The sequence below is a fragment of the Perca flavescens genome, chromosome 6 (assembly GCF_004354835.1).
Source record: "Perca flavescens isolate YP-PL-M2 chromosome 6, PFLA_1.0, whole genome shotgun sequence".
In the NCBI taxonomy this organism is placed as follows: domain Eukaryota; kingdom Metazoa; phylum Chordata; class Actinopteri; order Perciformes; family Percidae; genus Perca; species Perca flavescens.
This window is the reverse complement of record NC_041336.1, coordinates 22,184,510-22,206,600: the sequence shown is the minus strand read 5'-3', so window position 1 is coordinate 22,206,600 and position 22,091 is coordinate 22,184,510. Positions and strand designations below refer to the sequence as shown.

At 38.2% G+C, this 22,091-nt stretch overlaps 2 protein-coding genes across 4 annotated transcripts in view; both read right to left on the bottom strand.

Annotated features, from left to right (window-relative positions):
* Positions 1–597: 597 nt before the first annotated feature.
* zbtb32 (zinc finger and BTB domain containing 32) lies at positions 598–9,783 on the bottom strand. The gene is made up of 5 exons (XM_028579544.1): positions 9,700–9,783; positions 5,852–6,891; positions 4,870–4,979; positions 2,562–2,729; positions 598–1,491 (listed from the first exon to the last, which is right to left on the bottom strand). Exons 2-5 carry the CDS (start codon positions 6,865–6,867, stop codon positions 1,262–1,264), a joined length of 1,524 nt encoding a protein of 507 aa, XP_028435345.1. The 5' UTR covers positions 6,868–6,891; positions 9,700–9,783; the 3' UTR covers positions 598–1,261.
* A 5,073-nt stretch (positions 9,784–14,856) lies between these two features.
* The window catches only part of aplp1 (amyloid beta (A4) precursor-like protein 1), a 33,642-nt gene continuing 26,407 nt past the window's right edge, over positions 14,857–22,091 (bottom strand). The window contains exons 8-17 of one of the 3 annotated variants that reach the window (XM_028579520.1): positions 21,025–21,099; positions 20,746–20,904; positions 20,455–20,583; positions 20,183–20,282; positions 19,892–20,059; positions 19,742–19,762; positions 19,561–19,628; positions 19,346–19,411; positions 19,044–19,187; positions 14,857–17,865 (exon numbers count right to left, since the gene is read on the bottom strand). In XM_028579520.1, the coding sequence (XP_028435321.1) occupies positions 17,764–17,865; positions 19,044–19,187; positions 19,346–19,411; positions 19,561–19,628; positions 19,742–19,762; positions 19,892–20,059; positions 20,183–20,282; positions 20,455–20,583; positions 20,746–20,904; positions 21,025–21,099 (1,032 nt within the window). In that variant the 3' untranslated portion in view covers positions 14,857–17,763. The remainder of the gene's footprint in view (positions 17,866–19,043; positions 19,188–19,345; positions 19,412–19,560; positions 19,629–19,741; positions 19,763–19,891; positions 20,060–20,182; positions 20,283–20,454; positions 20,584–20,745; positions 20,905–21,024; positions 21,100–22,091) is intronic. The other 2 variants (XM_028579521.1, XM_028579522.1) reach the window with 2 other exon arrangements.

The window sequence follows — 22,091 nt, the reverse complement described above, 5'->3', positions numbered from 1 at the left end:
TGCCCACAAAATCTCAGTTATTCTCATCTCAATGAACCAAAGCAGTTTAATGAGCTGTCCAGTGATGTTTTTATTTGTCCAGCACATTCCTTATTGTCAGTGTTTAATAAATACAGTCTTCCAAAAATGGTTTAATGTTACCATATATGAGTTTTGGCTGGGATTTGACTTCACAAGAAGTTCCAATAAGTATGAAAGTAAGAGGGAAGGTGCCTGCGTCATTTCACGAGGAGAAGCTGTTGATGTGGCTTTAATGCACGTACATGACCTGATTAAATGATAAACACTTTTGTTATGTTTTCTGACATGTCAAGAGTCCCACATTTCTCTATTCTACAGTTGTGAATGTGAATACAGAGCAGTTTCAGTTTGTATCGAGGTTATTGCAACACGTGTGATAGCCCCAGTTTGTGCCTTTCATGTGTTGTCATAGTCTTGCATTGCCAGACCTATCTCCACAGCGCTACAGAGTAAGGTCCAGCTCCTCCACAAATACATCCCTGGATAGGAGAAAAATACGCTGTGGGTTGTTTGTATTTCTTTAAACCAATCATAATCGTCCAGACGCAGAGAAAGTGGCTCTGCAAAATGGTCTTGGGAAGGAACTTGTTTTGGTGAAACATTTGCACCCCACAAAAGAAAACGCCACATACAATATTAAATCTAAGTTAACGGTTCGCACAACACAGTAGACCTGAGACCAGTGAGCTATTTAAATTAGCTGGATACGTGGTTAAACTTAATTTGCTCTTACCAGCGTATTTTGTCCATAACAAATCCCCACCAATCCGTCCCAAAACGTCTTAATTAGATAGTAAATTCCCTTAACATATTCTTTGTAAATTTTTACAATCATTCCCTGAAAGAGCCAAGCAGGCCTGCCTTGTTGCACGATGCCATTTTTCTTCAAAACTTGCCATTTTCAGCGTGTAGCTTGTCTGCTTGGAGGTTCTGAAACTGAAACAGAGTTTAAGAATGGCAACACAAAGAACGGAAGGTGAGGGACATCTTGCGGAAAATCCGGGGATTATCCTGGATATGAACCGTCGTTGATCCAAATATTGTTGTAACATTGAGAGTGTTAAGTGTTGTTAAAGGACCTTCTTGTTTTTTATAAACATCATCGGGGATGTATTCTTCAGAAAAACACATGATAATCTCTGTGACTGAGATGTAGGCCTATTGGTGGTACATGAGAGGCACAAACTGAAGCGACACTTGTGAGAACTTTGTGTAGACAGAGGAGTCTGTGCTGTGAGGCTCACATGTGTGAGTTGTACAGATAGGTGTTGTTGATGCTCCAGTCAGGAGGGAAGTCCTGCACCGCGTGGCTCTTGACGTGTCTCTGCATGGCAGCCAGGCTATTGCAGAACTCCAGGCACACTGTGCACTGGTAGGGCGTGGCCCCGCCGTGAGTGCGCAGGTGCTTGATCATGGCTGAGTAGTCCCGTGAACGCTGCCCGCAGAGACGACACTCGAAAGGTTTCTCTCCTTGAAGCAGCAAGGAAGGAAGACAATGGAGGTGTGCTTATATGTGAGAGGGTCTCATACCTTTAGCCATTAAAAGTGTAATCCTTGCCAGTGTTATACCATTTGGTAATTTGATAGGGTATATTATATTACTTGACTGTAATTTATCAGGTCTAATTGTTACCTATTATGAGATTAATTGCTTAATTTAGAGTGAAATTAAACAAAACATTCAGATCTCAGATTTATGCAAAACTTATATGTATAACCATGTTTGTATGTGGATGTAACAAAAAACAGACTACAGTAGATCAATAGGTATTAACTATCATTCATCATATCATTATAAAAGAAAGATTAAAACTCAACAGCAGGTCCTTTTTAAAACAACTGCTTTTGAAATATATATTCATGTGTGTGTTTGCATATTTCTGTTTTAGAGCAAATTAATATTTAAGATTTCGATGACAGGGGAAGTAAAACAGTTCTTTAAAATATTGTTTTAGGATGAGATTTCATCTTAAAGACCCATTCTTTCTGAAAAAATGGGCCCATTTGCTGAGAAAATTGCTTGACAAAGGAAATTCATCACAGTAAATATTCTGCCTGATGTTGTTACTGTGGTCACAGCTAACATTGCATGGTAATACAGTTGTAAGGGCACACTTTTAATTGCATTACATTACAGAAATAATCATAGTAGCTTTAAATCAGTTAAAGCAGCTAGATGCTCATCGTTGATTGATGGATTACCTCACACAAATTTCAAGTCTGCAAGTTTCAAGTTCCTGTAAGGTGTGGCTCATAGTATTACAATGAGTGGAAACCGTCCTCTGCCTGGAAGTTGGTCAAAAATCTAAACCACAATAGTGCTGCTTTGGAAGATGTATCAGTAATACTTTAGTAAATGGTCTAAAACATCCAAAAGGGCTAGCACAGTTTTAAGCTTAAAAAAAAACCATCGGCTACAAAAAAGAGACTAAAGAGAGATTACTTCTCTGTGAGAGTTGATAAAAATGAGTCATAAGTGCCCTCTTTCGCCAGACAAAGCATGTTTTGTCGTGCGCTGTCGATTTTAACAGTGTGCTTACCAGTGTGAACGCGGATGTGTGTGTCGAGTTGATGTTTCAGACTAAATTTCTTGGGACAGTGTTGGCACTGGTAGGGTTTTTCACTTCTGTGGTCTGGTCGATTGGACTGTGGTTCACGCTGAACTACATCTCCTCTTTCACAGAATCGACACCCTGCACAGGCATCACCTGTGCAAACACAAGATGAGGGGAGAAGAGATCAAGGTCTGAACATTGCGGTGGGCAATGAGGAGCCTCGCTGCAGCAGCCAACAGACCACCCCTACATGTTCATTCCTGTTTCCTACTATCAAACACAGTAAAAAATGTAAGCTCATAAATCTGCGCTTTTTTTCCCCTTTCGCTCTTGTTATGTGTAAATTGTTTATGTATATTGTCATATTTACGTCCTTATAGACAAAAACATTAAAGGGCAATGGGATTTGCAAGCCGCCAAAATGACCAATTACTTACAATAAAGTGAATCATTTAAGAGCTGCTTGATTAGTTGAGTAATCGAGAAAATTAATCAGCAAATGATTTGATAATGAATTAATCGTTAGTCCCTAGTTTCAGCTTCTCCTTTGTGGTGCTTTTCTGCTTTTCAGTTTTATGTCATTGTAAATTGAATATCTTTGTCTTTTGTCTTTTGCTTGGATAAAACATTTCACATTTGATGACATCCCCTTGGGCTCTGCATTTGTTGGTATTTTCTAACATTTTATAGACCACACCATTAAGTGATGAATTGAAAAAAAATAATCAGCATATTAATCGATAATAAATAATAAAGCTGCATTTTTTTTTAAATCCTGCTTAAATCGACAGAAGCCGTCACACATTATAATACTCCCGCGCCTCCTTGACATGATAGCGAATTAATCATAATGCCAGTTTCAGTTTCTTGCATATGCTTTAGAATAATAGGTCAGATACACAGTATTTCAATCACCTTGAAAGGCACAAGTCTGTTTTAGGTCAGCATCCTGTTGCAAGACAATACATTCAGTTTTTACAAGCTTATTTTCCTGTCACAATGCACACATCTCTCGTCTGCAGCCATAGATGTTATTGGGTCTTTTTTTAAATTACAAAGGTGTGATTTTGAGGTTAAAGTAGCAACTCTGAAGCCTTTCAGTACATTTTTTTTTATTTATGGTTTCTCAAGTGAAAACCTGGGCCTCAGAGTATAGACAGGATGCTGAAATAAGAAGGGTGCGTACTGTAGTAGGGGAAAATGAGAGAATAAACCACAACAATTGAACACTCACCTCTATAAACACAACCTGCTGAGACCTGTTGTCATTAGCATGCTTCCTGTCCAATATTTCTATTCACTTCTCACTTTAAAAGACCTAACATCTTATATAGATAATGCTTACATTTGCATTGCCCTTATTAACATATATCATTTCAGGGGAAAGAAAAAACAAAAGACAATGAAACATCTCATAGCGTCATTGAACACAAATGCTTCATTAATACTTTTTTTGTATATGTGCTATTACACATTTTATAATTGTATACGTGAGAGAGACAGATTGTCCCTAAGTGCTTGAGTAGTATTATGTACTTACTGTACTTACTGACTATAGTACTTTTCGTAAGTTATGACACTGCAAACTGCATTGGAGTAAGTCACTTGTAAAGCACAGTTTTACCATTAGCCTTATCTCTTTAAGGAAGAACATAACATTCCATCAGATAAAACATGTTAATCAGCTTGATTGTACAAGACGAACTATCATACTTGCCTTGACTTGCACACACACACACACACACACACACACACACACACACACACACACACACACCACTCTGTTGGTTTAGCTATTTTTTTGTGGTATTGCATTGACTTGCATTAAAATCATAATTTTTAATAATTTTAAAATATTTACATTTATAACGTAATTTAATGAAATAAATATGCATGATATTTGTTTGGTATAGGACAAACCACTGTTGCGATGCAGTGCATACTGTACTGCATATATATATATATATATATATATATATATATATATATATATATATATATATATATATATATATAGCTTTATCTAGTAACCACACTCCTGCTCCTGCTGCACCATGCTCTCAAAACCACAACTCTCTTTTTATCACTTTCCATTGCGTAGCTACGTAGCTGCTGGAGTCTACTGAGGTTAGAGGTCATGACGAACTGTCTCACTATCGTGTTACAATGATTGGTTCTACACAGGAGTACTGCTTACAGCCATGATTGTGTTGGATAGTAACACCAGCATGTTTAATGTGTTGTGATCATTAAATATGTAACTGTATGGTTTCTGTTATGATCGTATCATTACCTGGTAATGTGGAGGCTGACTCCCGCAGCACTGGATCAACACGGAGGCTTGTACTGCAGTGTTTGCAGTCTTTAACTTTCTCTTTGCTGGCTTTGGGTACCTCATGGTAACTGTGGAAAATACATTTTTATAACAGTTGTAAAAGAGTACACTACTTCTACCTTTAACAATAAGAAAGAAACTGCTTTTATTTGTGCTCCAAAGAGATAGCTCACTGAGGAACCATACAGCAAGTCGGCATATATTTTACGACATTATGTGCTATCACAGATTACATCCTTTAACACCCTTTCCTTCCTCTCCATCTCCAACCACAAGATACTGTATCTATAGCGCTCGTTCAGACTAAAAGCTCATTTAACTTTCATGTAATGTGAGAGTACAAGGAGCAGGATAATGAAAAGCTATATTTTTCCAGAAAGACACACACATGTTTTGAACAATTTCTTGTGGTACAAAGTGTCCATGTCTAAACAACTAGGTTTCAGTGGGTGGAAAACCTTGAAGTCTGCAAAGGAGGGGAGAAATTTAGGGGGCTCCCCTTTGGAACAAGTGTGCAGTAGGAGGTAAATCACCCAAAAACAATTTTCTAGTATCACAACAGCAAGTATGGTTTGTTTTAATCTAACACAAAAAGCTAAAAACTTATATTTATCTTTATTGGAAAATTAACTTCTATGTTACTGTATTATAGTTTGCTCTTGTGTGCTGTAATTAGTCTGAAAACAAAGATTATGACTTGTCAAAAAAGAAAAAGACTTGACTGACAGGGAAGGGTTAACAGGTGAAACTGCTGTAGTTGGAAAGTGCAGGAGGCTCTATCAAACAGCATTGAGTCAGGTAACAAGCTGTCGCAAGGGAACAACTGAGCAAATTAGGGGATTCTAAATGACTGTGAGAGGAAAAATAGGGAGACAATGACTGAAAGTAAAAAGAAAAAAAAAGAAGAAGTTTCCAAAATCATGTCCGAATTTCGACTTACCTCTGCTCACTGGTTTGAACGGTCCCAGTAAATGCTCTCTGGCTGTTTTTTTTTCTTTTTAACAGGCCTTGCTTGATTATGTTCCTCATCCCTGTAGACCTGGCGTGAAGCGTTTGTGTGTAATGTGGATAAAAGCCTGAGTAGCCCATTACAGAGCTGTGAACAGGGGTTTGAAAATGAGAGCCGAGAAGAGGGAACACGTGGGGGGTGGAGAGGGAGAATGGGTATGCTACAGAGGATTGGTTTGGGGACTGAAGGGGGTGAGTTGCAATTAAGCTTGAATAGTTCGCTAACCGCCTCAGGGTGTTCACAGAGCTCCACATGTTTGTCCAGGGAGAAGAGAAAGAGGAACTGCTGCTGGCAGGCCTGGTGAAAACACTGTCTCTGTTATGGGATGTTGCTGACACAGGGGAGAGTTTGGGCTTCTTTCTTGGGGATGGCTGACTGTTGGACTTCTCATCAGGATCAGAGGGCGAGAGGTTTTCCATGACAATGCAGTTGCTTGCCTCCTCCACTGGGGAAGGCTTCTCTTTTAGTTTCTCCTCTTGAACTGGACTTTCCTTTTGCTTTTGATCGTTCTCGGCACTTTCTTCTTTTTCGTCTTTGACACATATGATTTCTCTCGTTTTGCCCTCCTCTCTGGCTCTGTAGTGGAGATTGCCCAGCTGCTTCCTGCACTGGTCCTCCAGCGGCTGCATCTCCAGCAACTGAGCAGCTGTAAGCAGCAGGTGCAGGTCATGCACAGACACCTCAAGAGTCTGTGTGTAGGTGAAGTCCAGAACTTGCTGGAAGGTGTGGGGTGATAAATACTCCAGAGTGCAGTGGACTGGGCTGTCTATGTCTGCCTGGGCTAGCTGCTGCGCAAGTCTTCTGCTAGCACAAGCCAGTACCAGCCGATGAGCCCTGAAAGTTTGACTTTTCACCGAGATGATGGCATCACAGAGCGACCCTGAGCGACGTAAGGCATCTGCCTGCTGCAGGAAGTGGAAGTATTGGGTGTTGTTGATTCGGATCATTTTCGAATTTAAATTATCAAACGTCTGAGAAGAGAGAGTCAAAGGAACAAAAACAATCAGAGAGAGATACCATCAGATTATGCCCACACTGTGTCAAAATTAGTTACATCTAGCTTTACATCTAACTTTCCAGGTGATTACGAGGTATGTGACATTTCAAGAAATGCTAAATTGTAAGCAGGAAAACCACTTTGCAAATCAACAGCAGGGATTGGCGAGTGATTAGCAGATAATATGTTTATCTGTGGTTCGTACAGTTTTATTTTTCAATTCTTTCCAAACAACATTACCTGTAATGAGAGTTGAGGGGGCAGAATGTACCCAAAGTGATTTCATTATTTGTTTATATTACGACGAGACGGTGTAACAGTGAAATACATTTTTTTTTTTTTAGCATTTTCGGCCATTATTTTGACAGGAAAGCTGAAGACATGAAAGGGTAGAATGACATGCAGCAAAGGGGCCGCAGGTCGGAGTCAAACCCGGGGCCACTGCGTCAAGGAGTAAACCTCTTTATATGGGTGCGCGCTCTACTAACAGAGCTATACGGGCACCCGGCGAATTTAATTTTTAACTAGTTTAAAGAATAGTTTATAAAATGGTTATGGGTTTTTATTTTAAAGCAAATAACCCACCCACATATTTCTATCTTGACAACCAATAGGATTCATACAATTTGTTTTTAGGAGACTCTCAAATGTCAATCACAACTGTATCTGATATTGTGTCTGAATTTCTGGTTGATGTGTGGAAATGTACCGTTTTGTGAAAGCTTTGATATTTGGCGCTCACATACACACTCTCAAGCCACAAAGCCGTAACAGTATATGAAACCATGACTAATGACTGTACGCATGAGTAAACATGAGTAAAGTTTGAGCGTCAACAACAATAACTGTATTTAGATACGACAAACATCAAATGCAAGGGTGGGTTTATGTAAATATGTAAGTATGTGACAGAAATATTTGGAATTTTAATAAAATTGAGATTACATGGATGAAAACATTGTGGCTGTGAGTCGAAACTACCGGATGCCTGAAGTTGTCATCTTCACACAGTCTGAAGTCTATATGGAACTTTTATGATTATACAGTGTGTGGTTGGTTTCTGCAGTGGAGGTCACAAGTACTGTGAGCTATTACAGAGCAAGTTGCAACCCCATTCGGTCCTCTGATGGTGACTGTAAATGGAAAGTAGATGTGAAACAAAATGACGTTTAGTTGTCTCATTACTGGAATTCTTTTAAAATGTGCATGCAGTTTTATTTGTGCGCCTTCCAAAACCCACTCTCTCTGCTCTTAATCAAATTAACTAAATTCGTAACTATTTTATTTAAAATTTAAACACAAAAGCGTATAGCTGAGAGTGAAAGTGACAGTGAAGTAGCTCCAGTATCAGAAGTAGAAAGTCATTTAGATTTACTATATCTGATAAGAGCCAGTCAGCCAGCAAGCTTTAGGCGTCAGTTTAGCGTTAATTTATTAATTAAAAAAGTAATTACAGTTATACAATTTGCAATGTTGAGTGCACAAAGTTGAGAGAACGTAGGGAAAATGATCATACAAATCAAGCACGCATCAGCCCAGTGAACCCTACAGTATCGTCTGCGTACATGAATATAAAGCAGTAGACCGCTTACAGCTGTCAAAAGCTATGCGCTACCTGATCAAAATATTGTATATTGTCGAAATATTACAACATACAACAAACATTTATTAAATTATGTTAATTAATCTTTTATGCCCAATTAAAATATATTCTGTAAAATATGCAGTCATGCATTTTGTACATTAGTCATTTTATTTCTCATGAATTTCCTTTTACATAATAAGATCAATAAAAATGAATATATAATTATAAAATAATAATGCTATTAATATATAGTGGTGTAATTGTATTACTGTAGTCATAGCAGCAGCACTGTGGCGATAGTAATTTAGCAGGTCGATTCATATGGTGTTCTACAATGTATTTTATGATAAATAACTTTAAGGCGACTTGAGTTAACAACATGCTATTTCATGCACAAGGATGTTCTGCAGAAACTTTAAAGTAGTGCAATGTGTTGTTGTTTAATATACAAACCTTTAATCCTTTTCGTTTGCAGAGAGAAATGTTGCTGTCTTTCAGTGGCGACTGTTTATTAGATTGGCTCGCCAATAAAAAAACAACTTTAGTTTTAACTGCTTGTTAGATTGAACTTTCAAATATTGTGGCTGACTCCTACTTTCATTAATGTGATTAATGTGATGCACCTGACATGTATATTTTTAATTATGCGTAGTTAGTAATGCATGTAGTGGTCTTCTCCCGAGGCCGCTGGCCTTTACATCACTTATTTTACTGTATTGTATTCTGTTTTATTATGCTTCACGTCCCTGCAAACTTTGTCTAAATCTGTTGTATCTTTAGAATATATTTTGTAACTGGCTTGTGCAATAATCAAATTTCCCCTGATGCTGCTCAAATTTACAATGCACTCTTGCAGAGTTGTGACATAGTTTGCAGGTCTTTGAGCTTCTTGCAGTCACAGTACTATCTCAATGCTTACACAGGGGAAAACCTTGCATGCATATGTCAGGTTTACACATCCTTTGACAGGACATGAACTTACAGCCAGCCTCCCCAAATCTCGCATGTAAAGAACTGGAGTCACAAGACTGAACTTTAAGCCTCCACGGGCAACAGAAGATCAATAGCGGCACACTAGGTTGTGTTCACAGTAGATCACAGAAAACAGGTTAGATGAGCAGCGTTAAAGTGTATCTGCTTGTGGTTTCAAGTTTAGAAACTAAAAAAAGCAGCAAGGTGTGTGAATGAGAAACTTACCCGCCCGGTGTTTAGTGAAAATTCTCCCTGGAGAATGAAAAGCTACCTCGCATCATGACTGTGAAGTGACTTGCAAAGTGACATGTCTGTCTGGGTATAGGTTTTGGTGAGGGACAGGGTGGTTTCCTCCTTTGCCTTTACAGTCCCTCCTCTTCAACGTATCTCTTTTCCTTATTGGTTCATTGATTATGGTGCTCATTGGTTTGTTCTTTTGTGATAAAAGACTGACTGTGAAAGACTAACTTTTTCCTATGTTAACCAGTTTTTTTTGTTTGTTGTTTTTTAAAGTCTATTTTGCTTAAAGCATTTTTTTTGCTACGGCAGTTTTACTATTACATTTTTTTCAAATGTTTTACAGGGTAGAAAACATAACATATATTGATATTGCATGCAAATCACAAAATAAACAGAAGTAACACATTTTCTGAAACTTAGAAAGGTGACATCTGACCAAATTGTGTGTGTGTGTCTGTGTGTGTGTGTGTGTGTGTGTGTGTGTGTGTGTGTGTGTGTGTGTGTGTGTGTGTGTGTGTGTGTGTGTGTGAGTGTGTGTGCGCCCGTGTGTGATTGAGAAATTGAGCATAACAGGGACAGTGGTTAGAGTGGTATTTGCTTCCCCTACTGATGCTGTATACCTGTACATGCTGTACATGATTTCCTCCCCTCCAGCATCACTTGCTGGTCACTACGTTAATAGGCTGTTCTTTGCTGAGACAAAAACCACTTCAAAGACACTGATCTGTGACAGGAAACATACAGACAAAAGCCCAGTGGTACTGTTATGCAGACCTAGGCCTAACTGAAACCTGCACCCTTAAAATAAAAATATCTGCTTTGTCCTTTCGATATATATCAGATGTCTGTGTGAAAACTGTAGAGAGCTGGTCAGTTTAGCAGACTTCGATGGTTGAGTAATGAGTACATTATTACTCCTGTTTGCCTTTTAAAGCTTTATTTGGCCATTCAAAACTAATAAGCTATGTTTTAAGCTTTTATTAGCAGCCTATTTATTATTGTATTATACAGTATTATTAAAACTCTGCATGCATACACATTTTAGAAGGACACACTATTTTTGTTTGTTTTTCAGTTGTTGCATTTGAAATGCAAGAATCATTTGAATATAATATACTTTGATATAATATGTGAATATTTATACAATGATTTTCAAAATGTATTTGTAAAATGCAGCTGACAAAGTTAGCACATTGTTGGTGTACATACTGTAGTGGAGCATTCAGCAGCTCAAGAGCAAGATACTTCTGAGAGTTGGTGGAGACCAAAACATAGCTAAAGGAGAGTGAATGTTGGCTGTAGAGTCTGTGCTATGCAGGTTGTTGTAAAGTTTTTCGGCCCCAAGGGGCCAAAAGGCTACCCCATTACAAAACAATAAATAAAAAAGGCAGCAGACAATCACGGAACTTTAAAGCAAACAAGGATCTCCAAAGACAACCCCAATAGAAAAAGACATAATTAAGAGAGATGCATTGAGCACAATCAGACATGCTGTAAGTGTAAAAAGAAAGAAAAATTTTGATTACAAACTGAAACAAAAACTAAATAACAAACTAAGTGCTCTCCACTCTTTCCTTTTCAACAGCTGGGATAGATTGTTGATGGTAAATTGCAACTGGGGAGCAGATGGCAGTATTCCTGCAATTAAATCTAATTAATTGGGAGCGTAAGCTTTTGAAAAAGGGTAACTACCCTGGGTAACTACCCTTCTGAAAAAGGGTAACTAATCATTCGTTACCCTTCTGAAAAAGGGTAACTACCCTTCTGAAAAACAGTAACTACCCTTTCAAAAACAGTAACCTATTTTTTGTGTACCTTATTGTAAAGTGTTACCGAAATATGAATGGTAGTCAAGACGAGAGACAAATACTGTACATTTTTGATCCCGTGAAATTGTGCCATGAATTACACATTGTCTGTCAATTTGAAAGATAATAATAAAGAGAAATTCCCAGTTTGTTGTAAAACTGTTGAAGTAATAGGCGTAATAAGAAAGACTGCACAGCCAAAGGTTGCGTGAGTGACGTTTCGCTGAAGCTATGATGCCTGTGTTCTCTACTGGGATGTTCTCACACAAGCTATGGGTCTTGCTCGTTCTTTTGCTTCCCAGCTGATAAAAAGACTCTAGATGAAACACATCCCTAACCCTCTCTTTATCGCCCAACATTGTAGTTTGTTTTTACTTTGCTTCACTCCACTCTTTAAAGCCCTGGCTTAAAATGACATTAGATTCAGGCGGATACGTTGGTCTCTTATCATTAGTTGGGGAAAATCAAATCCTCCTCCCCCACGGAAATCGGTTAGAGTGGAGGTAATGTCAGGCTGAATATGGAAACTGAATGTAATGAGTTGACAATTCTGTCTAATATCAGGCAAACAGAATTCATCAGGAGGTAATAATATTTTGGCATATACAGTTCTCACTAACTGTACATTCCTCAACATTATGCTCTTTAATCGGGCCACTAGTTAGTAATGCGTCATTGGAAAGTGATCTAATATTGATTATGCTTGTCATCAGAAGTTCTGATCTACAGCATTATGTGTAGGTCTAATTACAGTAACTGCAGATTTATGACTTGAAGTGATATATGAGTGTGCTCGGGAAGAGATGTTGTAATGTTACATACAGTACCATCTAATTTCCAGAGTTGTTTTGGTCATGATGTATGCATGTAATATATGGAAACATATATGATGTAAAATAAATTAAATTAAATTTGGCATGCTGCCCTCCATTTGTCCTGTGTAGTGATGTTTCTATGTCATGAGCATAGTGTAAGCAAACATATGGACTTGTTTCAGAATTTTCTTGCGTGCCAAACCTTACACAATTGAACATAGAAGAAAATATCTGGCGTTCTGAGCGACTGCAAAGCATGCCCCCAAATACTAAAGAACTAAGAACTAAATTCCAAATGTATCATTTAAACACACATAGAGTAATGTCCTTTCCACTTATATCTTTTGTGGTCAAGGGACATGTGTGAAGTGTTAGTGTGTGCATTGTGTAGTGTTAAACATAAGGTGATTTCCTTGTAATTGCTGTGTTCACAGGTTTGACTTGTTGACTTTAGGTGACATTTGTCAAGTTATGATTCTATTTTCAGAAGATGTGCTTTCCTTCCAACGGCTATATATTACTGACCTTCCAGTGTGTGTGTGTATGTGTGTGTGTGTGTGTGTGTGTGTGTGTGTGTGTGTGTGTGTGTGTGTGTGTGTGTGTGTGCGTGTGTGTGTGTGTGTGTGTGTACTGACATTTGGGGGGCTTCTGTGCATACCTTTTTTCTGTGTGAGCAGTTATCATCAAGTATTGCTACAAACCAGTGTGATCTCATCTATTCCTGTCAGAGAAATTAGCATTATACCAACACTTAAATGTCATCTAGCACCATATGGAAAGGATACAGCTAGAGCTGAGGGCTTCACCTTCCAGTAATAGCAAGACTGTTAGTCCCCCACACCACACTCCTCAGCATCTGCTATCCCCTCACTGTCAGTTTAACAATAACCATCAGACCCAGCATCAATGCTGACTCACTGAGGTGTCTGTGTGGGGTCTCTGAGGTAAATGCTAGTCTATGCAGATTCTTCACTCATTCTGCACTAGTGTGTCCCTCAGAACCCACGCATCTTATATGATGTTAGCAATGTTTATCTTTTTATTCATCAAGTAAGCAACACACCTTTGATCTATCTACCAAGCGTTTTAATCCCTGCATACTAAGGGGTTTCATATTGTTCTTTTGTTGAATGAATCAAAGTGTTAGTGAACTAAACACAATGCACACTCAGACTGTAATGTGATAAAAGTCATGGTTAATATGAGTCGTCTTACATTACCACAGTGGCAGTATAGGTAGCAGTCGACTTCAGAGGAACCACTACCAAAATGACTGATGTGCGCTGAGGCATCAATGACAAACTGTCACTGTACAGCCACAGAGCCTTTTCACAGTAATCTGGGTAAGCAGGACTACCCGTCAGTGTTGTGGTTTGGAAGAAGTGATCCTGTGCAGGGCTAGGGGCTGGGTCTTGATGTTTCGTTGTAATTTGTGGGTGAAGGAAGTGTGAGGCCTACCCACGTAGTGACAGTCAGGTGAATTGCTGCTTGGGAACTGTGTCAAGGCAGCTAATCAGTTGATTTTTGTTATCACAGCATAAAGTACAGGAATTAGATTTGATTAAAGCAGTCATTTGCTTAGAAATGAAGCCCCACAGCTACAGTACTGTATATCATTACTCATTGCACTACATTAAGTTCAAAGGAAAATACTCATCAGCTACTAACAATGTTACAATGATTTTGAGATTATCATGGGTAGTTAGAAGTGCTACACTGTATGTCTCTGGTGTTGGTCAGTTTTCTCTGTACAGTACCATTGTTTATAGAATTCTAATGTAAGTTAAATGTTATATCCCCGGCCCCTCATAAACACAACTTAATATGGCCATTAAAACTGAAGGAAACTCATTGAAGCATAAAGCCTATATACTGTAGTTTATTTTACATTGTTAAGAGCACTGAGGTGATATGTATCATATGTATCTCTCCTGACATAGGAAGTGAACTTTAATTTTGGCCTCACAGAAGTGACACTGTGGCTTAAGGAGTCACTGAAACTCCATACTGAGAACTGAGAGAAAACCTTATCTTACACCTGACCTTTATCTTGATTACGATTTTATCTTGTAGAAAGTTTTGCTATCAAATGTATTATATTACGTCAATGTCGAACACACAAAAAAGCAGGACTTGTATTTCAGACGTAAACATCAAATCATACCTTAAAAACGTGGAACTTGTTTTGGCTTTTAGTGATGAAACCAATTGCTAATTGTAATTTAGATTGCAATGTGCAAAGGCAAACAAACAAATTCTAATATATTCTAAGTGCACTTTAGGTTTCTTTTTCCAAAAAATTCAACTGAGGAGATTCAAGAAAAGAAAAAAAAAAGATTTTCCAGAATGGGTTAGTCAGACAGTTTCCCTCCTCTTGACTGGGGCTTTTACATCATAGGGTTCATCACACAGGTTACATCATAATTAGTTTTCAATCTCCTGCATGTTGACTCTGTGAGATGAATGAATGAACATCTGCAAATCTGTGAAGAAGTAATTCAATAAGCACAGACACAGTATTTTATGGGTCATTCATTTTTATTACACTATTAATTAGCTTGACTAGTTTTCATTTCTCAGATTGCTTGCAAATACAGTTACACAACAGAGAACATCTTTGCCAAATAGGAATGACTGTCTGCTTATTTGTGGAGCATGTCTTTGGTTAAAGGTCTGAATGAAAATGAAGAACAGCTCTCTCAATGGTGCTATCAACATCCCTAGAATCAATGCGGTATAATTGAAATCAGACAGACAGAATCAATGTCTAACATTTAGCAACCTGTACACAAATTGAGTAATTTGGTTCTACTTGTGCTTAGTGCCACTCCTTGTCAATTAGGCAGAGGCCATTATGTCTGTCTATACTTCACATTTCTGAATGTTATAAACTTGTCAATGTTTTCTCATACAAGCTTCTACATTTACATTACAGGTGAAAAGCATGACCCTTGATCCAACTGATTATTACATAGAAATAAAAAATACAGAATAATTACATCCAAAACACAGCATTGTAAAAGGCAATAATGCAGCAATTAAAATCTCAATAACATTGTTTATATTTCGCCGAGAAGGGGACAGACCAACAAAGAAGTCCAGAATTTGACAGAGGACGTACGTACAAATGTGATTTGATTAACTACAGTATACACCATTCTAAGTCTGCTAAATGCTGGTAGGAAACCTTCAGTGGTTTGGGAAACACAGGCAAGCTTATTCTCATCTATGGTTTCAGTAGTATCATTACAAGATCAACTGACTTAAACTGTGAACATACAACGTTTTCATTCACTTACGTAGCTGTACAAATTATACAAGGGCTATGACTTCTCTTCACCTGTCATAACACAACCGCAACCTGCAATTAACCTGCCTAACGAGAAAAACTGAAGATTAATGTTAAATCACACCTCCGATAGTCAAACTCCTTTTTGCTTATTGCAAAGCAAACTTTACAAAAAAAAACACAACTTATAAGTAAACAACTTTTACATTGAATGGACAAATGCAGGGTTTTAAAGAAAACTTCCACCAGTAATAAATAAATAAAATATGAACTAATTTTGGTATGGATTATCTCTACTATAGCATAGTTACGTAAAGACTGATAAACAAAAAGCTAAATCCCACAATGTGACCTTCCTTAACCAAGATGTTCTGATAGAAGTGGCTAAAGGAAATTCTACCTGACACACTAAGCAGTTAACAATCAGCCAGAAAAAAGGGGCAATCCCTTTCTTCTTTACCTACAGGGTACTATGTTGATCATACATATGACAAACTACAATGATTCATTCAGTGAAAAGCTATTTAAGAAGAGAGTAACTTAAATATAGCATCTATAGAGTACTAACATTTAATGTTGTTGAGTCCAAAATTGTCAAACTGGGAGATTTAAAGACATACAACATGTTTTACTACTATCATGCCTGAGTGTGGTCTTACTACACACACTGACACTTCACATCACTATAGCTGTGGCTTTTACACTCCGCTGCTCTGTGCATTATAACACGCCTAAGCATCTGCCAAATGTGAAAATGAACAGGCTGCTACAGGAAGTGATGAGAAGGACGCCACGCATGTATTCTGTCTGTTGGATGTGTTGAACTTCACTACTCCTATTAGGTCTACTAGGGGAATGATGCATTACTGAAAAAGAAGATGGAATCTCAATGTCTACCTTAAATACATTCAGAAAGAAGTTACTGTGTCGTTGTCTTGTGCTGGTTTTTACAACAGTCCGTTTTCAATCAGCCATGTTAGGAAAATGTTTCTCCTTCTCGCAACAGCACAATGTACTAGTTTTATGTATTATTCCATAACATCGATGCAAATTAATCATAGAAATGTCTACATCTAGTAGTATGTATTTCTTACGTTATTTACAGTGTCCATTTTGAATGGTGACATTTCCAACTTTTCAAAAGCAATGACAAGAACAGCACAAATAAATACAGCAGTATCATACACCAAGTTGTCATGCTTTCATCAACATAACAGACTTCTGATTATTCTGTTTACAGTTATTTAGGTAGCAGTACAAATAAAATAAACTCATTCACTGACTAAATTAGCTAAATGGAATATTTGGTATATTTGGCCAAATAATTAATAATAATAATGAGAGCAGATCCTTACAATTAAAAAATATGATGTTTTTGTACCAGAACATAATTCTGTATGTTTTAAAATTAAAACTTAAATGTCTCACACATTCAAAGTAAACACCTCCACATCCTCACTTAATGTTCATGTCTTAATATTAGAGGTATTGTCCAATGTTACAGTAGCTCATGGAGATAAGGACAGCTTGACAAAAACTTTGTAATTGCCCTTTTATCACTGAGTGAATTTCAAATTGAGAATTACACCATCATTTAACTAGGCTGTCACTCGCACTCATCTACACAGTTACATCATATCTGCGGTACAATTTGAACGAAAGAGTCTACTACTAAAAAATAAATACTATAAAGCATTATGTACCGTTCAACTTCACATCTAGTGAGGAGCAATGGGTCAAGTCATGCCACTGGGATGGTTTTCCTGTCTATGAGGTGAATGTTTTCAGGATTATGAAACGCTGTGGCACCACGAATGGTAAGAATAATCCTCAGACTCTACCCCTCTACTCAGAGGAGGTTTATCTAATAGGAGTATTAGATTATAATAAGTGTGTTTGTAATGTGTTTGTGTGTTATAATAAATGAGTTTGTATCATATGTCATTATTCACATTCTAGTAGTGATGACAGGTTGTTGTTGGTCATTTACAATAGGTTCCCCATACTTATTCAGTTATTTCATAAATCCATCAAAGGGAGTGTAGCTGGGACACCACTGTAAGGAAGAGTGGGGGTGCTGGGGGAGGGGGACGACAAAACAAGTGGTCAGGCATGACTTGTTGGCAGCCCCAGTACCTCAGTTCATCTGTTCAAAGAATTTGTAGGTAGGGTTTTCATAGCCATGGTTTTGCATTTTGTTGAGCTGTCGTTCCTCTGGCGTCAGCATGGGGTCAACCTGCTGCGAGACACACAAAAGCTCTAATTATTACACACTAAAGACAAATTTACGAGCAAGGACTATACCATCAACTGAGATATGAATACATTGTTTATTGTTTAAGAATCTGCCACGGCTTCTGGGCCTGGGAGAGCCCACAAGCCTTCTTATATATAGTATTTATTCACCAACTACCTTAAATTAATAATTTGGCATTTTGGGTAATATGCTTATTTGTTTTCTTGTCTAGAGTTAGATGAAAAGATCAATACCACTCTCATATCTGTACTGTAAGTGTGTAGCTGGTTTTATTGAAAATGTGAAAAAATCCCTGGATAGGGGTGAGGTGGTGGGAGCAGTATTCCTTGACCTTAAAAAAGGATTTGCATCCTATCTTCAGGCTAGAGTACAGTGTGTCAAAGTTGACCAGGAAAAATCCTCAATCAAGAACATCAAAATGGGCATACCACAGGGTTCTATACTTGGTCCTTTACTGTTCAGTCTTTTTATTAATGATCTACTGTTAAACTGTTCAGGTGCCAGCTTCCAGCTATATGCAGATGATGCAGTTCTTTATGTACCTGCTAAGTCACCAGAGCTGGCAGCTTATGTACTCTCTGCATGTATCGCTGATGTCGGACAGTGGCTCAATCATAATCAGTTGGTGCTAATTTTACAAAAACAGTTTCCATGCGTTTTTCTATTAAGAAATTGGATTTAAATGAAAGATTTAAGATGAACTTACAAAATGAAAAAATTCAATCTGTAACAGAATTTAAATATCTTGGATTGGTCATAGATCCTCAACTTAAATTTGCTAAACATATAAAGAAAATCTCTAAAACAATACAAAGCAATCTTATCTATTTTAAAAGAATTAGAAACTATATACCAAACCAGGCAGCCCTGCTGTACATGCATGCTATGGTCTTTTCACATATTTCATACTGCATGACAGTTTGGGCGCAAGCAGCTCCGTCTGAAATACAACGTATTGGTTCACTTTACAATTGAGCAATAAAAATTATGGATAAAAAGCCAATCCGTTACCATCACTGTTACATTCTTGAAAAATATAATATATTGAGTTTTGAAAGCTTTAGTAGTGCCATTTTTAGACATTCTAATGCAAACATATTACATATTATATTGTTAAGACTGCTTTTGGCTTAAATAAAAAGGCCTATCTAGGATCGTACCTCTACGATGCCATGACTGATAGTGCCATAGGGCTTTCTGCGCACCAGCAGCAAGCTGATTACCATCACCATGGCAATCGCCACGGCCACCACGAGCAACCCTACAATGGCGCCGCGGTTAAACGTCTCCAATGCATCGGGTTGCTGTGAAAACAGAGAAATGTGCAGTGATTAATGTGCATTAAAAAAGCGACATGTACTGTAGGGACAATATGAACTAAGTCATTTTAATTTGAATTCATGCAAATTTATTCACTTGTTTTTGAACACAGGAACATTATGATTCTCATACTAGACCTTACCAGTTCGTCTCTCTCGATCTCAGGAGGCTTGTTGACTACCTGCTTGAGCTCCACAGAGGTGTTGATCTAAGGACAGGGAATGTGTAAGAATAGGAGAAATATTGGGACGCAAAAACATATTTCTGGGACTAAACATAGTGTTTATTAAACTGAAATGGAGTTTATTTGAAATATCACCAGCCTTTCAGAATGGCCAAAATGATCATCATCATTACCTTTTCCTCATATTCATAAGTAGGGCCTCTCTCAGATGTGGTATAGTCATATTCATCGACTGCAGACACTAAGGGTGGAGACAAAAACATGTAGATGTGAGCAAAAGTAAGAGTAAGTACACTGCAATCATTGTAAACAGAAAGGAAACCATGCTTTTAATGACACTGAATACCAGCTCACCTTTCTTATTAGACTGCAGTTCTTTAGAGAACAAAAGAGTGAAAAAAGCATTATAAACAACAGCAGCCTGGCGTTTTTACACCTCACTTACACAATTAGGACGGACTTAAGGATGTTGAATTTGTATGAGTAGTATGTGGATGTATATACCAATGCGCGGAGGATAAGGCCTGTTCTGGAAGGCTCTCTCCTCTTCCTCTTCATCATCCTTTTCCTCCTCGCTCTCAGCCGGCAGAAGCTCCTCAGTCGTGCGGGTCTCGGAAAAGGAGGTGGTCATGAGCTCACTGATGTCTCCTCTTTCTGCCTTGACCAGCTCCTCTACAGGTGGCACATAAAAAAAAACAAAAAACAAAGTCATCAACACGTTCACACACATGGGTCTGCAGATTTGAAAACTGAAAAAAAAGGATATAATGATGGATAATAGTAGTTAAAGCTTACGGATATCATTGTGCAGCTCCTCAGCCAAGGTAGGGTCCTTGTACAGCAGTGCAAGACTCTGGTTCATCCTCTCTTCAATTACATGGAGATGTGTGTACACCTGCAAAAAAAAGTATTTATTAACTTATCCGCAACACGTACGAGCTCTTCAGCACACAATGTTCTGTATGTTTCATGGTCAGCAGAAAGCAGCCTTGCATCTCAAAAGCATGGGTGTGGATAAAAAAGCCTCGGAAGCAAATCTTCACACACTCTCAGACACACACACACACCTGGAATTTCATCTGCTCAGCCTTCTGGGGGTCGACAGCCACAATATGCTGGTAATGCCTGAGTGTGTGTCTGCGGTCCTTCTGCTCTGCGTTCATGTATCGCTTCAGAGCCTGCAGCACGCGCTCTGGCTGGAAGACAGAGTTGAAGGAGGACAGAGTCAGGAAATGCCAGACAGTAAAATAAAAGGTACCACAGAGAAATAATCTAAAGCAGATTTGTGATTGTTGGCAGGTTTAACTTTCTATATGTGCTGTTTTTCTCCCCTCCTCAGCACTCCACGATGGACTTACCTGAGGGGGATCAGACTGTACGGCAGTGAGGTAGTTCTCCAGGGCCAGGCGGCGGTTGTTGTTAAGTATGGCCTCCACTCTTTCAAGATGAGTCTCCACCAGCCTCTGTCTCTCTCCAGCAACCTGTTCTTCCAGCGTTTGCAGCACAGACTGGAAGTGCTTATAGAGGAAAGATGAGGGAGTAGATGCAAAGGTGAGTAAAGCTGGTGTTCCACTGCCACAGGATAACTTAAACCATTGAATAAACCCAATGCAGCAGGTTGACAAATGTCTGCTTACCTCATTCAGGGCCTGTCGCTCTGACTTTGGCAGATTCTTTGACTGGTTGTCTGCCTCTGCCCATTCCTTCATGATCTAAGGAATTATAAAGACATGACACCAGTTTATTTCTATAAAAGCATCACATACACTATCATAGTATGAAATGGGGTATAACCTGTATAAATAGCACACTGACAGATGCACGCAACAGGATATATATTTTTGGCTCTACCGTTTGTTTTGCTATAGACTGTGCTATAGACTGTGTGTTGCATAAAGTGCACACAAGAAACTCTGCCTGTTAACTGGTGCACCGGTAAAAATGTCACTGATCTTCATTCAAATTTTTCAACATAGTTTGGTTTTAAAAACTTGGCTAAAAGGGAGAATTCAACTATTTGGGAAATTCACTTATTCGCTGTCATGCTGCGAGTGAGATGAGAAGATTGATACCACTCTCGTAGCATTTACAAATGTGAAGTGTAAAAATAACAAGTTAAGTTTTTCACGGAAAACAAATAAGGATGTTTCCCAAAAATGTTGAACTATTCTTTCAAAAAAGTGGGGCATTAGTTGCCACAACAACGCCTTTGATCAACTCTATCACCACAACAACAACTGCTGGTTACAATGAATGTTAAAAATAAAAATAAAAACTATGATGCAGATATTGTCTGATTTACTGAGTTGTCCTTTTTTATTTAGAAGGCCAGTTATGAAAGAACAGTAAATACATCTGTGCATCTGTAAAGACGTGGTGCTTATTGAAACTGTTGAGCGAGATGGCTTGACTGCAGTGAGGAAAATACGGTATTTGTGGTAAAACCACAAATCAAAAAGACAATCTTGAAGTTGTACAGCTGCTGTTTTGAGATTGTGTGCATGCGAGATACACACATGCACGCAAACATAGATGTGCAGTGTGATACACTCTCAACTTACATAATGTGCTGTGAAAGCTCTGCCTCTACGACCACTGCAAAGTATATTATTGGTTTATTGATAAAAACTTTAACTCCTGGCAATAAATGGTAACTAAGAGTCTTATGCTGCACTGAAATCACATTCTATTGAAATTATGAGAG